This window comes from Nanorana parkeri, unplaced genomic scaffold (genome assembly GCF_000935625.1).
Source record: "Nanorana parkeri isolate BGI_ZX_2015 unplaced genomic scaffold, ASM93562v1 scaffold611, whole genome shotgun sequence".
In the NCBI taxonomy this organism is placed as follows: Eukaryota; Metazoa; Chordata; class Amphibia; order Anura; family Dicroglossidae; genus Nanorana; species Nanorana parkeri.
Window position 1 is genome coordinate 641,974 of NW_017306879.1, and position 21,064 is coordinate 663,037.

Sequence of the window (21,064 nt, forward strand, 5' to 3'; positions counted from 1 at the left end):
GGGGGGGAGGAGGGGGAGCCAAAATGGCTACTAGACAAACAATCCGTTGAGTGTTGGACAATCCGTGTGGAATAATAATATGGTTGTCCGTGGAGCCCCGCATACTCAGGCGGAAGTTCGGCATCAAGGATGGGAAGTAAGGGAATGGGAGTAGACGGGTCAGCAGGGTCTCCTTGACCAGGGGGAGGGGGAGTTGGTGGGGGCCGTGCAGTTCACCACCGACCCGTAAGATCCTAACGGTGGTCTGGAAGAATAGGCCCAAATTCTGGGTAGTGAGAATCAACAATGAACCGGGGGGGCGGTAAGGGTTCATCCAAGGCCTAACAAAGTGTCTGGGCAACCATCACAGGCCTATGGAGGGTGGAAACAGGGAGTCGGAGATCGAAGCACCTCAACGTGGGATGTGTTCCATCAATGGGGGTATGGATCATAGTGAGCGGTCCAACTGGAACCGGCGTAGCAGGCAACTGGCCCGAAGTGGTGAAACAAGCAGGGCCGTACTCACGGACTCAAGTAGGATCAGAGGCCCGATCGCGAGTAGGATCATCGGATGAGGTGGCCGTCTTCTTAGTTGTCACCGGGGTCCAGATGGGGGTCAGGCGACGTGGAGGTAATCGATCAGTGCGAGGATTCGGCCTCTTGGAAGGCGAAGGATCCAGGCCCAGAGCAGACAGCAGGTGCTGGGCTTCATCCGGCGTAGAGATGCTGTGGGATCTCCCCTCATGTTGGAAGACTAGCCGAAAAGGGTAGCCCCAGGCGTATTTAATCTGGCGGGAGCGTAGTATGGCCAAAAAAGGCTTGAGGGCTCTCCGCTTCTGGATGGTAATGGGGCTGAGGTCAGCGTAGATCTCGTAGGTGAAGCCCTGGAACGTTAGGGCGCGCGCATTCCTGGCAGCCTGAAAGATGGCGTCTTTCGTGCGGTAGTAGGTGAATTTGACCAGCACATCCCTGGGTAGACCGTCCGAGCGTTTAGGGCCTAGGGAGCGATGGATCCTATCGAATTCCATGCGGTCTATAGGAATCGCTGGCTGGAGCTCCTGGAGAAGTGCGGTGATGGTGGAAGGTAAGTCTTCTATTCTTTCAGGCACACCACGGATCCGCAGATTTCCCCTTCGCGCCCTATTTTCGAGGTCCTCCAACTTGGATACCGCCATCGAGAGGTCCGCCTGCAGGGACGTGAGAGCGGCTGAATGAGCGTTCACCACGTGGGTAGTATCGTCCACCTTAGTCTCCAATAGGTCGGTACGAGAGCCCAGGTCCCTGAGCTCCCTGGAGAGATTAGCGGAGATCGTGTCGGTAGCCATCTTTAGTTCGGCCTGCAGCATGGTTTTAAACCGGTCCAGGAGTTGGGCATCACGCAGGTGGAAGTCGGCGATGGCCGGGACCGGGGCCGGGGATCGAGCGACTGAGCTGCTTGGAGAGGAGGCAAGCAAGTCAGAGGGGGTCCCCGATGGTGATGGCTGTTCCGGGTACAGAGGAGAGGAGGCCATCGCACCTTTGTCAGGCGTGGCAGCCGTTGCTCTCGGTGAGGTTGCGGCCTGTGTCTGGCGTGCAGCCGAAGATCGTGTGGATTTGCGGGTACGTTGCGAATAGGCGCCTTTCCTGCCCATGAGGGGGAGAGAATGAGTCCGGGATCGTAGTGGGGACGGTTTGGGGTTGGTCCGATGATGATAGCTAGCAAAAAGCGGCAACAGGTGCCCAGGGGAAGAGGAGCTGAATCAGCACACGTCTGCCATGTTCAGCCGCTCAGGCCACGCCCCCCGCAAAATAATTTTTATTGCGACACCATAATAAAAAACAGAAATCTTAAATGTGCATAACTATTCACGCCCCAAATGTCAACACTTTGTAGAGCCACCGTTTGCTGAAATTACAGCTGCAAGTCTCTTGGGGTACATCTCTATAAGCATGGCACATTAAGCCACTGGGATTTTTGCCACTTCAACACTTCTCATCACCCTCAGAACACCATCCTCACAATAAAGTATCTCAATCCATTTGAGAATCTGTGGCCTGACTTGAAGCATAAAGCCCCTTTCTGTGTAGTGTACAGCTTAAAGTGGTCCTGTGTATATAAAACCTTTTCTGCCCATAGTTCTCTTCAGGGTCACAGGAAGATATATACTTGTCCTCCGGTGACTCAAAACTCAGCATATAGTGGGCTATTGCGTACTATATGCTGAGAGCGCAGTGCTGCTCCACAGCCGAGATGAACCCCAACATGACTGTCGAGATCTACCCCACTGGCTGATTGACATCAGTGCCCACCCCCTTCCGTTCCTCCAGTTAGCGCTCTCTTCAGGGAGACAATCGCGAAGTCAGTGATCGGCAGTATGTGTTTGCGGACTTCCCCATCAATAGAGCCGACGTGTGACCGCTTCTTTGTCAGAAGGCGGCTTGAATTATGGGGATGAGTATTTTTCACTCGCCCCATAATTCTCCTTCGAGCCTTCTTCAGTGACTGGCTGTTCCTCTTTTTTAGATATAGTTGTCTATCCAAACTTCTCCTTCTGGTGTGCTTTTCCTGGGGTTTTGCCCAGTAGCAATTCTTTCTTGTTGACCACATCTTTCCTTTTGTCTAGTTTTTCCTCCGCCCTTCAGGTAGTATGTTGTTTTTGGTGCATAGTTAGTTGGTCCTCCATTATTTTTTTTTTTTTTTTGCTGGATGGGGCTTTCTTTGTGTATTAGTCTACAATTAAAAGTGTAGTTTTACTTTTGCAGTCAAATGAGAGAAAACCCCACGTTGTTCTGTTTTCCTATTCACACAGCATATCTAAAAATCATTTGAAAAATATACCTTTTAGATGTCTCTTTGGTGATGGCATTTGTGCAGATTCAACATTGCCCTCCATTCCAGCCCCCTCCCTAACATTACACAGTGGGAAGCTAGGTAGGATTTTAGGCAAGTAAAAAAGCAGCTATTTTTTTTTTTTTTTTAAAGTTAGGCAATGTGAACCGACCTCCCTCTGATCCCCTGTGACAGAGGCAGTATGCAAGTCCCTGGCTCAAACCGGAGCCCGGGACCAGCTTGACAGCAGGAGGGGTGAGCCGCGGAGGGGGGGCGCGCGTCACAGGACCTCATACAAGCGATCCGCCGGCTCTATAGCTGCCTGTTTTAAAATAACCGGCATTTCCCGCGCGCCCGAGCGTGTGGATGTAACAGGATGTGTATACACGCCCAGTTACATCCAAGAAGCTCCCGGCCGGGTGTGTATACACAACGGCCGGCCGGGAGGTAGTTAAACTGAGATTTTGAAGTTTTTCAATTAAACAGTGGATAATGATACACCTTCACTTCCCACTTCCCAAGCCTACTACTGGTCACAACAATAGCTCGATAAATAATAGCAAGGCTTTAAAGGCAGGAGTAGGAAGCCCAGCCATTGACATTAAAGGAGAACTATGGGGTTAGGGCTTTTCCCCATAGTTCTCCTAAGGATAAAGGGAGGACACTTCCTCAATCGACACACTCCTAAGAGATGATGGCGGAATCTGCTCTATTTTTCTCGTTAAGCCCAAGGTTTGAACAAGAAAAATAGATCAGTGTATGGCTAGCTTTACTACACAATGTCTCCAAAAACTAAAGAAAGCATGGCACAGATTTCGAGTACTGCCTGAGCTTCTCCTAGAAGCAGAGTCTGTAGGGGTCAACGTGCAAGTCTTCTTATTTTCCAGTAAGAAATGAAACATGATAACTCATTTAATCATGTGATCTGTCAGTGGGATTCAAAGGCGCTTTTGTTTCCTGGGTTTTAGCAGAATTATCCTCTGTATGACTGGAGTGATGGAAGAAATTTTATAGGGAAATACGTAGTCTTATAATTACAAAATGACCATATAATTCAGCATCCGAGAAAATGTGTCTGGTTTCATAATCCAAGCAGCCATCAGATTATCCAGAAGTTAGGAAACAGGCAGCCTTAAGAGAGCATAAAAGTGGAATGCTTCACATCACGAAACATCCTTAATATGTAATACACATGTAATCAGAATTCCATTATCAAATATTGTTAAATAGTGGCATAATATACGAGTAGGATGAAAGAGATTTGTTTTATGTAGAGAGGTCTTTTATACTATGTTTATGTTTCACTTTAAAAATATTATGTCTGAGTAGATGCCTTTGTAGGCCAACAAAAGCATTTCTCTCGTCTGATCTGAGTATGAGCCTTTCCCCCTGAAGCTATGGTGTGCCCACTCATCTTCCTCCCGTTCTTTAAAAGCAATGGTTCTGGATAGAGCAGGACGGGTTAGAGCCTTTGTTAGATTTTTATTGCTATCCATGGCCTATTTACCCCACTTCCTGTAGGTGTCACCTCACTTCCCGCCATGACACTGCCTGGCCAAAAAAAGTCACACACTGTAATATTTTGTTGGACTGCCTTTAGTTTTTATTACGGCATGCATTTGCCGTGGCATTGTTTTGGTAAGCTTATAAAAAGTCACAACATTTATTTCCATCCAGAGTTACATACATTTTTCACCAAGATCTTGTAGTGATGATGGGAGAGTTGGACCACTGAGTAAAGTCTTCTCCAGCACAGCCCAAAGATTGTCAATGGGGTTAAGGTCTGAACTCTATGGTGGCCAAACCACGTGTGCAAATGATGTATCATGCTCCCTGAACCGCTCCTTCACAATTTGAGCCCGATGAATCGTCATCTTGAAATATGCCAGTGCCATGAGGGAAGAAAAAATCCATTGATGGAAAAACCTGCTCATTTAGTATTTTTAGGTAGGGGTTGCAGAACCTAGACCTGACCAACTAAAGCAACCCCTACTTTTTCTTGTCTTGGGCTGGACCTTTACTTCTAAAAGTTTAAAAAGCCTGGCAATTTTGCTTTAAAGAGTCCCAGTCATCATACTACATGCATACTTCTTTATCATCTAACACGCGACACATTTGATTGCAGCCCAGTCCTGCTTTCTACCCCACTCTGCCTGAGAAGCCATGCTGGCTCAGTATCTGTGGAGTTGACTACATTCAGCTTCACGTTGTTGCCCTAGGAGTTGACTGGCGCAGTTGTGGCATTTGATTGTCGCAAGAGAAAACAGTACTCCTTTTTACAATGCTTATTCGTATGTCTTCCATCTGGCATAAATTAGCTGTTAATTGTTGGTGCCTGGGGTTGGGGGGATACCTTTAGACTGATGTTTTAAGGCATTGCCTATTGTAGTCACTCACCAAAACATTCCTGCTTTGGAATACACTCTCCTTAGAAGCACTAGTCCCTAAAGGGTGCTTAGATTGGTCGCTAATAACCCTTTCATTACAACAACAGACTTCATATGCAAAAGTGTCTGTCATTAAAACGTTGTTTGTTGTCTCACAACAACCAATCTTATTCAAACCTGCAATGGAAAATGTCATTTGGAGAGTGAACATATGAATTTGTTTGGGGGCAAAAAGACAATTCTTATGAAAGACACTTTTATAAATAATGTTGAGCATAAGTATTTTAAACTATTAAATAAACATGTCACATTTGTCCTGTTACATATTACTACGCCTCTGGTAATAAGATATATTCTACTGGAAATAGCACATAAGAATTATTCCCAGAATCTGTTCGGATGTATAAAAAAAAATACAAGCATATTATTGTAGCTTCTTTTGTATATCAATGACTTATCTATAGCAACCAGTCGGATGTAGGTTTTGGTCAAAGTGTCCATTTGAAGGTCATGGTTTCTCTACTGTGATTCATCCATCCAAACATCCCATTTATACAATGGATGTTTGTGATAGTTTCATGATATTCATATATAGGGTATTGTTAGAAGCCTTGAGAAAATATCTGATCATTTTTTTTCTCTTCCTTCAGCCTCCTCTGAAATTTCTGTCCTCTGTTCTGGGAAAGAGCAACCTCCAGTTTTCAGGAATTAATGTCAAGTTGACCATCTCCACAAACAGCCTTACCCTGACAGATATTGACACTCAGCAGGTGTGTGCGTGGGAAGACAACCGGGTGAAGTGCAGTAAAATAAACACTATTTAATATATATGATATGAAACTGCAGTAGTTCTGTATAACTGTTAGATTTTCTGGCGACTCATAGCTTACACAGCATTTTCCTTTGCTTTCTTTTGAACATAGTGGAGGGAGAGTGAAAGGAAGGTACGTATATACTGCAAGGGAGTAAGAAATGGAAGTGCAACCTGTTGCATTTCTCTGAAAAGCACATGTTCATATTAATGCTCTGTAAACAATTTATATTAAGAGTAATAAAATGGCAAAGTACTTACCTTTCTTGGAGAAAATTCTGCACTCTAACATCTCCTGTGCTGGCCATGTGACCAAACACCCAAGCTTTTGGTCCTGTGGCAGCAGCAGTTATTATATAGTCCAGGAAAAGTAACTATATATATGATGATACCAATAGAGGATATATATAGATATATATATATATATCTATATATATACATACATATATTTCCAACATTCTAGAGCAGTGTTTCTCCACCTTTTTTCAGCCATGGCACCTTTTAAAAGTATGCAAGACCTCGAGGCACCCTAGTCTAAAATGTAATGGATTTTAAGAGAGGTCCATTGTAAAAACACCAAAAAATAATGCCCCCCCCTTTCACATAAAAGTCCCCTCCTTAACATCAGAGCCACCCCATTTCACATCAGAATCCCCTATTTGACATCAGTGTTTCCCTTTACATCAGGAGCTGCCCTTCACATTAGAGCCCCCCCCTTTACAACAGAGCCCCCCTTTCATATCTGAGCCCCCCTTTTCACATTAGAGTACCCCCTTCACATCATATCAGAGTCTTCAGTCCCCCTTCATATGAGAGTCCTACCATTACAAAATTTGTAGGCACCCCTGAGGAAGCCAGAAGACAGCCTGGTGTGCCATGGTACCCTGGTTGAGAAAGGGTGTTCTGGAGGTTCTAACCCTTTGGGACTACATAACCTTGTTACATCCTGTCCAGTTTCCAGCTGTGTCAATGGGATAAAAAATTATCCCTTGGGAATACAGGCAGCAAAAAAGCCCACTGATATAACTTACAGCCTTCTCCTCCTCTAAGGGAAAAAAAACAACACTGTATATTTTCTCTTACATATGCCTTGTTAGATATATTCCCCCTCAATTTCTGCCTTAGTGACAATTATGGGGATGGGGGGCGGGGTACCCAACAAGGTTACAGCCAGCATTAAAACTTTGACACTGACACTACTTCCAAACCTCTAAAATCATATACAAAAAGGTTTAAATGTTTTGGTTGTAGTTCCACTTTAAAACATCAAGTGTCCAGAAACATTGTGATAAATGGGATCTGCATTGGTGGAGGTCCACCATCACCCTAGGGTATTGATTATAGATCTATAGACATACCATATAGTATGGCTTCTGAGGAATTTGTTAGCTTGCAATGTATATTACGATCATAACAGTAGGCCATTGCCCATGTCTTACAATGATGGCTTCCTTCCGTCTGTCTTGTAATTTCTGTTAATTGTGGCTTCATACAGACTAATTTGTCTTTCAGTGTCAGTGAGACAAAAGACATAACATGTATTCCTGCTGATCTAAATGATTTTTTATCACATGATTATCCAGACAGACAGACTGCAGACATTTCTCCTTTATACCATTATACATTAGCACAGAGAAGAGATTGTTTTAACTTGGCTGATGGACCTTTGGTAACCTCAGGCTATCAAAGGACATAAATACTCCAATATGCTGCAACATGTCATCATCAGATACAGATCTTCAGCACTACAAAATGCAAATATTTAAGAAGACATTATCTACAGATTATTGTACAAATTGACTTGTAAGATAGGTTAGCACTATATTTTTTGCACATGAGTCTCTGAGCAGAACATAACATCACCCTACCTCTTATACACCTCTCTATACACCTCCCTGGTTTTTACTATTATTAATGAAGAATATTAAAGCTAAACTCCAGCCTTACCCTCAGTGTTGTTTGGCTGTATAGTCTCCTCTCCTCTACTGAAATTGCTGACTGTGATTTCACTGCACTCTGTGAGATTCTCACAATGTTCGTACAAATTGACTTGTAAGATAGGTTAGCACTATATTTTTTGCACATGAGTCTCTGAGCAGAACATAACATCACCCTACCTCTTATACACCTCTCTATACACCTCCCTGGTTTTTACTATTATTAATGAAGAATATTAAAGCTAAACTCCAGCCTTACCCTCAGTGTTGTTTGGCTGTATAGTCTCCTCTCCTCTACTGAAATTGCTGACTGTGATTTCACTGCACTCTGTGAGATTCTCACAATGTTCATTAGAAGCAGTAGCGAGTCAGATAGAGCCCATCTCATTTCCTAGCTGAAGGAAGTCCTGGTATCACAATATATTTTCCTGGAACAAGAAATTACAGAAAATCTCTCCAATGTATTAAGGCTAACAAAATTTCAACTCTTCCCAAAGCTGGCCAAAATAAAAGAAAGATATATTATGGCCGGGGTTAGGCTTTAATGGTTAATGGGGGGTTTGTGGAAGTATGGCGAGTCATCAATGCTCACCTATAGGTTCTGGTGTGAGCCATGTTTATACCCAGTGGGTGGCTCTTGAATTTACATGGACATCCTCATAAACATGTAGGCAATTCTATAGGCAAATGGCTAATGCACACTTGAGAAAAAAAATAACAAAAAAGAAATATATATATATTCTATATATACACAGATGTTTGAGCCTGCAACAGATCTTGTAAGTGGAAGATATCAGTGTTTTCATGTCTCAAATTGTCAGACAGAAAACAGATATTTTATTAGTTTACAAGCTTTGCTTCCTTACTTCCTCACCAGGATCCCATCAATACTTCAGTCATGTGAACTTAAAACATCTAAACCTAGAAGCAAAAATGTAATATATTGCAGCTCACCAGTTCTTAGATGTGTTTTTTTTAGATATGTTTTACCTTTATTTTCACCTGGTGATCCAGACAGTAACTATTTTACTTTCCAACTTCCTTTAAACAGACCAAACTGCCCAGCATAAGAAGTTACAGGGTTGACCATTTAACACCAGCAGGGGTGCTTACAATGTTTTATTAATTTATGTGAAAACCTTATTCAAAAAGTAACAAGAAAACTGTTGCTGCAGCTGCTTAAAAAGTGTCAGTCTGAGTTTGGCTTTAATGTGTTAGTCAAGTCCATCTACATTTGCTAGTGTCAAATATCTACATATATAATGTGTAGTTTCTATCATAACTCTCCCCACAGGGTGACAATGTTGCTGTCCAAAGGTGTCTACCGTAAAGCAGGAAGTGTGCTACTGGCCAGATCACCAGGGGGAAAAAAAAGGAAAAAGTTAATAAAATAAGAAAACAAATGCAGCCACCACATCTAAGGATTGCTAAGCTGCATTATATTACATTTTTGTTTTTGGGTTTATACATGCTTTAACCCTTTCACTGCCACCGATGTACGGTAGAACACAGCTTTTTCCAGCTGGCCACGTCAGTAAGCCTTACATCGGTGGCTTTTACAGTTCTGCTATAAGCTGGTTGGTCGCACACATATTATACACATGCAACAGTGTGCACCATATTGTGGTGTACGCCATGCACATGCGCTGCGGTGCGTTGTTTTTCTTTGTAAAATAACATTAATTTAACTGTGGCCGCACATGGCAAAGCGTTATGACGCATTGTCGTGCATTGCGATACGCTGTGTTGCACTTTTATTTACGTCTGTATCATTTTATCACAACACACACACCAGCACAGCGAACAAACAAGTTTTTGACATAAGTCGCTCATATACAGTTTTGCTCATCTCAATTTTTTACCGTTTCGCAAAAAGGCGCAATTTAAAATCTACAAATATTTGTTATTTATTAACTCAATACAGTTTTATATTTTATATTTAGTTGGAAAAGTATTTTTTGTGCACTAATACTGATTTTAGTGTGCTTTTATCAATTTAACTGTATATTTTTATTGGTTTAATATTGATTTGACAAACATTTGCGCAATGATCGCAGGACCCACAAAATGAGTAGCACCTTCTTTATTTTACAGGGCCTGTGCTTTCATAAAATGTGTGGTTTGGGGGGATTGTTTACATATGCTAGCAACGCAGCAATAAAAAATCAAAACAATGGGAAAAATTGCAAATATGGTCTCCCATCTGAGGTTTAAAGCGTTCCGGAGGTCTTGGGAGTGAAAGGGATAAGCAGTAGTAGAATTTTTTTCATCAAACTTTATGAGAACTGTTTGTAGCTAGGACTAAGCAAACCTAGAAGGAAGCTGGCAGTGCTGACTCAATTAGCTAGGGCCGGCACTGACAGCTTTCTTCCAGGTTTGGATGTGCTCATCCCTATTTGTAACATGCACTTTATTAATATTATTTTTTTATTTTAATTTTTTTATAGATAGTTGCGAACCATCATATGCAGTCAATATCATTTGCCTCTGGCGGAGATCCTGTAAGTATATAACTGATTTATAACACTTGGTTTCCTGGAAACCTGTGATGAGAGATGGAGCTGAAATTGCTGATTTTCTTTTGAAAATGCTAATTCTATGACTGTCAGGCTGATTGTCTTGTTTCAGTAACTGAAACCAGTACCAGTAACTGAAACCAGTACCAGTAACTGAAACCAGTACCAGTCAAACAGCAATTTCAGAAGGTTAGGAATGACAGCCTCTGTATTTCTCTAATGACAGATTTCCTTTGCTGCTGTTGACCTCTTCTAGTCAATGCTAGTTGCTCGGCTGTCAGTCACCAGCCCTGAATAAATGTGCAGATCAGGAGTTCTGACTTCACCTGCTACATACTTGTTCTATGTCAGTAGCTCAGAAAGAATTGCATTTTTAGATCAACATAAAAGCCAGGTAGCTAGGGAAACCGGCAATGGCAGTCTACATTTTTCCCTCCTCACGTGTTAAAAGTCTTATATAATACATCTGGTAAAGTACTGAGGGAAAAATAACTTTTGGTAATACGTCTTAGACATAATGATCATCTGGCAGGAACAACTTTTGTTTGATAAGTGTTTGTAATAAAGGGCACATTTGGGTTAGTTTATACAGAGTTGATCAGTTTGATATTTTCCTACTCTATGGGTTACCCACTGATTTATTTTATCAACATTTCTAAAGAAAAAAAAATCTTAAAGGATAAGTGCGCTTTAAAGGAGAACTATGAGGTGAGTGCTTTTCACTCATCCTCATAGTTCTAGCCGACCTGTGACAATGAGACTGTCACAGGTCGGCTCAGTAGATCGGGAGGTGAGCGAACACATACCGGCGTTCGCTCACCTCTCGATCCTGTCATGGCAGGGTGCCGTGACAGGGGAGGGACTGGATTCCCCCCTCCCCGCTCCAATCCTCCAGCGCTGACTGGCGGAACGGATGGGGGAGGGGGCGGGTACAGCTGGCTCTGCCTCTAGATAGGCAGAGCCAGCTGTCACTCACGCAGCTGGGCGGATCCAGACATAATTGTCGGGATCCGTTTCAGCTGCGGCATCTCAGTATACCGCGAGCTGTGGCTCGCGGTATACTGAGCTTAGTGTGACGGGAGGACACTAGTTTGTTTCCTTCTGTTACCCTTAGGAGAACTATGGGGAAAAGCCCTAACCCCATAGTTCTACTTTAAAACAAAGTGCAATAATTGGACCCTTTTAGATAACCTAACTGCTCCCTCGCTCCCCTTGCACAGATGAATACTTAGCAAGTTCTGACAGACATGTCCTCCGCTGTTTAAGATGTCTCCTTCTCCTGCCCACACCTGTGGAGTAAATCCCATAGATTTCTATGGGGCTGTCTCCCGGCCAGGCGACGGAGGTAGACGAGACCCCATAGAAGTCATTGAGGTTTTACTGTGCAGGCAAAGCCAGGAAAAGGATTTGTCCACAGCAGAATGTCATTAAACAGCGGAGGACGGGACTATCGGAACTAGATAAGTATTCATCTGTGCAAGGGGAGCGAGGGATCGGTGAGGTTACCTAAAAGGGGCCATAAGGATAAGTGCACTTTGTTTTAAAGTGCACTTATCCTTTAAGGCTCAATACTCAGGACTTCAATATGCAAATCAGTAATGAAAAGGATATTTGAAGCCTGTGGTCTCAAAAAATAAAAAAGGCTTTCTTTTTTCTTTTTTTACACAGTCTCGGAAGTAGAATGTGAAATCTAATATCCTCCTATTATATGGTATGAGTGCATGATGCCCATTATAGCCAGATAAGTGAAAGCTTTCATGAATATGAGAATCGTCATAAGGAGACCCCTTGTGCAGTCATCGAGCAGCTCAATAGTTCTCAGCAATGCAGGTATCAGGGACTTTTAGGAACTTAAATCCTTCTTTGCAACAAGAGAGATTTTGTCTCAGAAAATTACTGGTTTAACAAAACCGATACAACAGAAAGGCTACAACAAAATATTTTATATGGCATAGTATTAATTTACTTTATTATTATTATTTGTATCATTATATATTTGAATATGATATTTATTTTTATTTTAGGACACCACTGATTATGTTGCTTACGTTGCCAAGGATCCAGTTAACCAAAGAGGTATGATTGTAATCTGTGCCACACATTTTGTCAAATGAAAGTGCACTGTGACATTTTGTGCATAGTTGTACATTATCTGTAAAAATAGATAAAGGCAACTGGACTGGCTGTATTCTTTTCTTGGAAACGTTCCACTGGTCATCCAACCAGCTTTTTCAATTTAGAATTCTGAATTGATAAAGCTGGTCGGATGACCAGTGAAATGTTTTGCAGAAAAAAATACAGCAAGTCCAGTTGCCTTGACTTATTTTTACAGATATACCATGACCTGGAAGAATGAGAACCTTCACAGACATACAGTAGTTGTACATTGCTTTGCAATCACATGTTATAGATCCCCTGTCACTCTCTTCCACTTGCTGTTGTCACAGCTGTACATGTTGATTTGAGAGATGGTCAATGCTGCCATGTATTGGCGTCAGGAAAGTTTTCTTTTTTTGTTGCTTTGTCTTATATTTAAAGTATCAAACAGGATCACGTGCAATTTTAAAGCCATTTCCTGTGCCACATCAGGTAAGCTTAGGTGCTCATTACTGCAGCTGTTGATTTCTGGTTTGCTGCAAAATGTCCCTGTGTGCAAGCCACAGTCTTGCACTTTGCTATAGAGAAGAGTGAAGGATAAACAGTATAATGTAGCCACCTACAGCTGGCTGTACACCTTACGATTGTTCTTAAATCTTTTTATTCCCCCATCCATTCTAAACAGTGTGGATGAAGTAATCTCCCCTGTCTGCTATTGTATTCGGGCAGCTGGCACCTGTGGTTCTCAGAATAGCTGAACAGTTACTGTAGCTGATTGGTTGTAGTCACTGTTTGGCCAACAATTTTCCACACAGCTCCTTAGACAAAAGTTGATTGAAAAAGTCGATGTGAGTAGGGAGGAGCCAGCATGGCCTCCCATGGATCAAATTTCAGCTGATTCAGAAGGAAACAGCCGAAATTCGTCCTTCTGATCCTCTTGTATGGAATGAGATTCTAAGGCCTGGTTCACACCTGGGCGTTTTACAGCGCGTTCCTACGCGCTGTAAAACGCTCAACATGTGAAAACCAATGATTGCCTATGGGCATGGTTCCCACCTGGGCGTTTTACAATGCCCAAAGAAGTACAGGAGCTTCTTTGTGGCATTTTTCCGTGCGTTTCCATTGGAATTCCCGAGTGTGGATCGGGGTTAACAAAGCGGTAACCCCGAGCCACACTCGGGAATACAGCGTACAGGTCTTACCTTGTCCGCGATCCCTGCTGTGTCTTTGGCGGCTGCCGACTTCTGCGTTCCGTCCCTTGCGAGCGGCGAAACTAAAAAAGAAAAAAATATTTTTTTTAAAATAGAGAAAATAAAGGGAAAAAAAAATCATACCGCCAGTGAAACGAGCGTTTCACTGAACTGAAAAACGAGCTGAAAAACAAGCATAAAAAAATGCACAGGTGTGAACCCAGCCTTACTGGGAGCTTCGGTGAAATATCAGGGGTCTAAACAGAGTCTTCAATCTCCTTTTCTTCACCCCCAGCACTGAATGAACAGGAATCCTCTACACTGTACTGAGTGTTCCTGTTCATTCATACATTGTGGATTCAGTATGAGTTACTATGTCCACCATTACAATATAGATCACTTCCCATTCATTCATAACTGGTACATAGTAACTCATACTACGTCCAGTTATTTACAAACAATCAGCGCTCATTTACCGCTGACTCTTTGTACACTCCTCTCTAGCCTGGATCGCCTCTCGAAGGAGGCTGAGTGGGCTGTGCGGGGAGAAAAGCTTGGTCTCATTTGACATCTGACCCCCCCGCCTCGGGCTCGGCCTCCTGTGACAGCTGTCTCCACCGACACACTGCTTTCCTGATCTGTGCAGGAGGCTGAGCGGGGCGGGGAGCTCAGCCTCCTGTGACATGCTCACAGAGCTCTCCTTCCCACCTCGCTCGGCTCCTGAGAGTTTCTATCCTCAAAGCTGCGCTGTGTCAGAGGGGACACAGAGCAGCGCACAGCGGGAAGGAGAGAAATTATGGACGTACTACAATTTCGGCCGAAAGATGGTACTTTCTGCATTTTGCCCAAAGTGCCATTTTCCGCCGATATGTTTTGGTGGCCGAAATTTCGGTGAATCTCTAACTGTAACTGCACTGTCTCATATTTTGCAAAGCGCTGCACAAGCTGTTGATGCTATATAAATCTTGTATAATAATAATTTAAAAAATGGATCTGTGTAATCTCATTTTAAATGCGGCATATGCAATTTCTAGCCTGACATACTGTATTTAACTTTTATACACCCTTCTGGGGGTTTTCACCCAAACAGGAAGTATACTTTTCTAATGGGGACATCGGTTCTAGTGACAATTGTCCAATGGGACCACCCCCATTACCCCCTAAATTCAGCGGGTGCTTTACCTCTTAGGCCCCATCCCATCATGGCGTATTGTGAACGCCCGTCAAATGTGCACAAAAGTGCGCACTTCCACACACGTTCACGATATGTGCACAAGCGCAGAACTCCACCCCAAATGCGATTGTGCATATAGGAACGTGCAGGAAAAAACGCGGTACACATGTCGCCAAATTTGTGAGAGGAAATCTTTTGTTTTGGCCCTCTGATATGGACCTGCTGGTGTAAGCCCTGCCAGCTGTAATGAGACAAAAAGAAATGTGCCACACTAGAAAATAGCAGAGGTACTCCAAGGACAGCTGCAGTCTTGGAGACACTTTGCATTGCTAAGTCTGAATACAGCAGATTGGTGGGATCTTGGTGGAGTAGGTGATTACCGGATCTGATTGGTGGAATCCCTCACTTTCACATTCGGTATAAATGTTTGGGTTGTCCACTTTTAATAGGAAGCACAATACCCACTTTTAGCAGAATTGTTTCCAAGAACCACCCACACTCCTTACGGTCTGCAACCTTCCAATGGTGGTGGTGCTCTGGTGATCACGCGGATGGAGCCGTGCAAAACTCAGAATAGTCTCATCAGGTTACAGGCACACACACACAGATGAATTCAATATCTCTTTGATCTGTGTATTGAAAAATGCCAGGTCTCTATGTCACTGTAATGAAGGCTCCTGGTGAGGTCCAAAAAATGCTAGCTTCAGCTTCTAATGATATTCTGTGACATTTATCAATAAACAGATGAAAGAGATATTGAATTCATCTGTGTGTGTGCCGGTGACCTGTTGAGACACTTCTAGCATAAGGATGGAAAGTACTGTACTGTATGTATGACCGGGCACTCTCTTTTCTTACAGCTTTGCTAAACTTAACTAATACTGCCATCTAATGGCCACTAGAATAGCAGCTCTTCCATTGTTTCCTTCTTTCCTTAAACATCCTACTGCTAATTGTGCTCCAGAATCTGTATGGTTTCTGCCTATTGTACACAGGGCTGGCTTTAATATTAATTGGGTCCTGGGCAAAATTTTGCTATGGGCCCCCACAACCTCCCTGACTCCATCACCCTACCCCCTACTTCATGACCCAGACCCGTATCCGCTTACATCACCTTCACCCTAAAAGAAATGAAAAAATGAAATAAATAAATAATATATTTCTATAGTTCAGTGCAATAAGGCAACAGACTCAGGACTCTGAAAGGCAATAGTAGTAGTGATAGTAGTGATGGTGCTCATGGTGGTCAGCTGCAATGAAGCCTGACACACAGGTCTATTCTCTGAGGACAGCATACTCAATGAAATTACAAAATACGGTAATGGAAATCCTCATCACACCCAGCACTGATGTTGCTCTCTATGCCCTGCACAGTCATGTTGCACACCGCCCCATCCACATTCAGCATCCCCCCCAGGCTGGGTTCCCCTTCCCATCCACAGCATCATCCTTTGCCAGCCAGGCGCTCCGCTCTTTGGAGCTGCAGACAATGGGTAGAGATGAGCCCAGCTCCGGCTGCTCCCAGAACTCACCGGCCGCTCGCCTCGGCTCTCTACAGGCTCCAGCCGTGCGTCCCAGGCCTGTGTGCCCTACAGATCCAGCTGCCACCACCTGTCAATCACCCCACAGGCAGCTACCTATACTAGACTCAGCCCTGGCTGTCAACATGCCAGCAGTCCCCCTGCCCAGTCCACCCCTGCCACCAGCAATGCCGTTGCTCTCCTGCCTGCTGCTGCGGGCGAAAGGGACAGCTGCTGTGGGCCCGTGTAAATTATGGTTTAGAAAGTTTAGAAGATGTCACCAGCGCACCACAGGGTCCCCTTCATCAGGCTCAGAGATGACAGTAGAAAGCTAACAAATAGTCACTTTTTCTTTTCCTGTAAATTATGGGGCCCAGTGCAGTTGCCCCTTTTGCCCTGCGGTAAAGATGGCCTATTGTATCTATATAGTAGGTTATATATAAAAATATTTAAAAAGGTTATATTCCATGCAGGACACTTCGGGTCTGTTCACACCAGGTCCGTTGAGCTGCGTTTTTCTGCACACCACTGCACATGTATGGTTTGTACTGGGAACCTGGTAAAAAATGACCTATGTGCCCCATTCACACCATACATGTTCCATAGCGTGCAGAAAATTGCAGATCAATGGACATGGTGTGAACAAGCATTCAATATTTTTGAATGTATTCATGATTAAAAACTAAGATTGTACACTATAGACCTATGAAAAGTTGGGACTGTATTGCTTTGGCATACAGTATGTCAGTGTTACTTCTTTATTATGCATTTCAAAGAGAACAAATCCAACAGTTTTTTTCACAGGTTATTCCCACCAGATGTGTTTTCTGGCATTTTGCTGCATTTTCGAGTGCGCTCAAAATGTATTGTTTTCTTTGGAATCTGTTCACACCAAGGGGTACATTTACAAAAGTTCTGCCTGGCATAGCTAAGCGGAAACCGTTTGCATGGCACTAGCACCCCTAGATGATAGCTATACACTTGATAGAACTTTTATAAATGAACCCCCAAAAGTCCTGAGTGCTGCATTTTGGGTGCATTGATCTGCAGTTTGCATTTAAGTCGATCTGGCATGAACAGACTCTTAGTATTAGTTATGAATAATCATTTTTAAAGGATAATGATTTCTACAGAGTAATATTTTAAAGGGGGGTGTCTTGACTTTTTTTTTTTAGCATGCCACATTTTAGAGTGCCCAAACAGTAAAGCCCAAGAGGTGATCAACACTATTGGACAAGCTTTTGAACTGCGTTTCAAACAGTTTTTGAAAAGTCCATCCTTCAAAGATGAGAGGTAGGTCCCTGTGCTTATACTGTATATGTGTTTATTTTACTGTTTTTTTTTTTTTAGTTATTGATTTATTTAATTACATGATAATGGAGTTCAGTAAAGCCCCTTTCACACAACGTTCCCATCAGGTCCGCCTGTCAGTTTTTCAGGCGGACCTAATCAAAAGATCACTGTTAGTCTATGGGGCATCGACTGTAAACAGACGTGCTTCTGAGTACATCTGATTACATCCACAACTCTGCCCCCGGATATATCTCAGACCTTGTCTCAAAATATCACCCTAACCGTCCACTCCGCTCTTCCCTAGACCTCCTGCTTTCCAGCTCCCTAGTCAACTCCTCCCATACTCGCCTCCTGGACTTCTCTAGAGTCTCTCCCATCCTCTGGAACACTTTACCCCAACCTGTCCGTCTATCTCCCACCCTGACTGTCTTTAGGCGTTCCCTGAAGACTCTTCTCTTCAGGGAAGCCTATCCCACCTCAACCTAACCACTGAACCATCACATTCTCAAACAATTCATCCCCACACAGCTACCTCCTCATGTATCATTTCCCGCTCCTCTTTCAGATTGTAAGCCCTCAGGGGCAGGGTCCTCCTTACCATCCTGTCTTGAATTGTATTGTAATGTCTTCCTTACATTGTAAAGCGCTGCGCAAACTGTTGGCGCTATATAAATACTATGTAATAATAATAATTAGCTCTGAGTCCATCTACAAAAAAAAAGCAACAATTTGGCGGACCTGACTGGGACAGATCAGAGGTAATAGGATGTAAATGGACACATGTCCACTTATATCTGACTCCCCATAGACCTAACGTGGGTCTGGCTAGTTTAGTAAGGTAGTTATTTTAAAACTTAAAGCACACAGATGTCACAAGAGTGTGAATGGATCCCCTGTTGATCTGAACAGAGGATGTGAAAGGGGCCGTGTGAAAGTGAAAATTCACTGCTAAGTGAACAGTCTACAATGTTCTAGTATATCAACCCCAGAGAGCAATAAAAACCCCACAGAGGTTTTTACAAGTATCTTCACTTAAAGTTATATGCAGTGGGAATTGCTACTTTGGTTTATTTGTATAATAAACTTCCTTCACCCATACAAGACAATTAGCATGCAATAATGGAAATGTCATGGATATGCAATGGGAATGCATAGGTACATCTAAGTAAAGGATGCACATTCATTATATATATATGTATATATATATAGTATATAGTACAAAATGTTTGTGTGCCCTATACATAGAATTACATTTTGGTTAAAATACTTCTTTAAGGGCAATTAACAAAGCGCAACGTATATCGCCAGTTGTACAAATTGAAAACATCCACAAGTAAAGGGAAAGGAAATGCTTTTTCTCCCCTCGCGGTTCTGGGAAATAAAATACAGACGTTTCCACTGAGTGCTTCATGGAGAGGTTTTAGAGTGCTTGCCAATTAAAATAAACCATGTTTTTACTTTATCTCATGAAAAAAAGACTTTATCTTCCGAGGAGAATAGCGCGGAAACTGAGAAATCCTTGGAGGCCGCAGAATGTTGTAATGCAAGATGATAAGACGTTTTACATGAAAACTTCCAGATGTGGCAATCAACAAAAAAAATGACATTAACCTCCTGACCTGGGGAGAAAGTATGCGATAAAATAATATATGAAAGGGCTGCGATGGAAAAGATACGCACGCCACCAGTGGTGGAAGTTTTAGATCAGTCCAATTCTCCCATAATAATCATTCATTCGGCTTCCCATGCCCCATTGAACAAAACCATCAAGAAATCTAATATATCAATTATTATCACTCCCCTCCCCCAACTTCCTTCACTCACTGCTCCACTCTAATAATGTTCTAGAGTCGACATTTGACAAATCTCTCACAGAAGACATCTAAAGTCATAAATCGCTTGAACATCTTGTGTAGACTTTTCCCGAAACACTACTAAATTATTTTGTTGATTTGCAGCACTTGAATGTCTGTGTATATTACCATTGGCCTATTTACTAACCTTTCTCATATAGGAACTATCTTTATAGACTCATTCCCACCATTCTACCCTAAAAAAGGGAATCTGTAGAATGAAAATTTGAAGTAGTATGAGGCAATACAAACAGTTCCCAGATAGCAAGCAATTGAGCTGCAAGTTTGAAAATGACTTGCTAAACTATTGCTAATTTTGCAATAATTACAGCAAGTCTGCATTGCAAGTCTCCAGATCAACGTGCTTTGCAAAAGTGCTGTACACTTGCAGAGCTCTTGCTAAGACCTGCATGACTCTTGTTGTAGACTTGCCTAGCAAATCTGCTACAAATTCAAAAAGTGTCAACTAGAACTTGTGCTGCAAGTGTTCGGCCCCATTCACACTGAGCGGCATACCTTAACCTCCCTGGCGGTATTCCCGAGTCTGGCTCGGGGTGAATTTTCAATGCTAGGAGTGGTAACCCCGAGCCAGACTCAGGGCTGCAGAGAAAAGTGACACTCACCCTGTCCCTGCGATCCCGCGGCGTCCTCTGCTTTACGCGGCTCGAAAATGAAACTAAAAGCCGGCATCTCAAAAGTGAAGCCGGGAAATTCAAAAGTGAAAAGTTGTAATGTACACAGAATACACACAATACAATGTAATCGGCTATGATTACACTTATGTATCAAACTATTTCACTTCAATTTTGTCCCTAGAGCTTTGTCCACTGCCCTGCCTGACACTTTTTCACAATTATAAGAAATTATAATATAATAAAAAATTATAAAAAATTATAATAAAATAATTAAAAAAATGGTCCAGTAAATGGGAATTCTGGGGTCGTTGCCTGATCCGTACCACAGTAAATAAAGTACCAAGTTCGCACATCACTGAGCTCGGTCGCAGAATCCTCGCTGTCCTCACTTTCAGTGTCTGTTGAGGAATTTCCCAACGAATCGCTATCACTCAATTCTGCAAGTAGTTCTAATTTACTATCGCTGTTTTCTACCTGGTCTAAAACCGCTTTTGACCTAAAACAGCGACGATTCTGCGACCGAGCTCAGTGATGTGCGAACTTGGTACTCTATTGACTGTGGTACGGATCAGGCTGCGCCCCCAGAATTCCCATTTACTGGACCATTTTTTTAAATATTTATATTATAATTTTTTATAATTATTTATTATATTATAATTTCTTATAATTATTTATAATTTATTATATTATAATTTTTTAATTTCGTGTTTCAAACTTTATCATACCTGGGATGTCTACTGGACTCTTGTTTGGACAGATTTAGGTGAGTTATTCCTAAGATGTACTAAGAATTACAGGCCTACAATATAAAACAACAAATTTCCATGAAAAACAATGTGCCGCTTTTGGCACAAAATTCCTGA

At 42.6% G+C, this 21,064-nt stretch overlaps 1 protein-coding gene across 1 annotated transcript in view; it reads left to right on the top strand.

Annotated features, from left to right (window-relative positions):
- The window catches only part of SHC4 (SHC adaptor protein 4), a 63,909-nt gene that overhangs the window by 33,934 nt on the left and 8,911 nt on the right, over window positions 1–21,064 (top strand). The window contains exons 4-7 of the mRNA XM_018562901.1: window positions 5,826–5,945; window positions 10,371–10,424; window positions 12,464–12,515; window positions 17,596–17,713. Coding sequence (XP_018418403.1) covers window positions 5,826–5,945; window positions 10,371–10,424; window positions 12,464–12,515; window positions 17,596–17,713 — 344 coding nt within the window. The remainder of the gene's footprint in view (window positions 1–5,825; window positions 5,946–10,370; window positions 10,425–12,463; window positions 12,516–17,595; window positions 17,714–21,064) is intronic.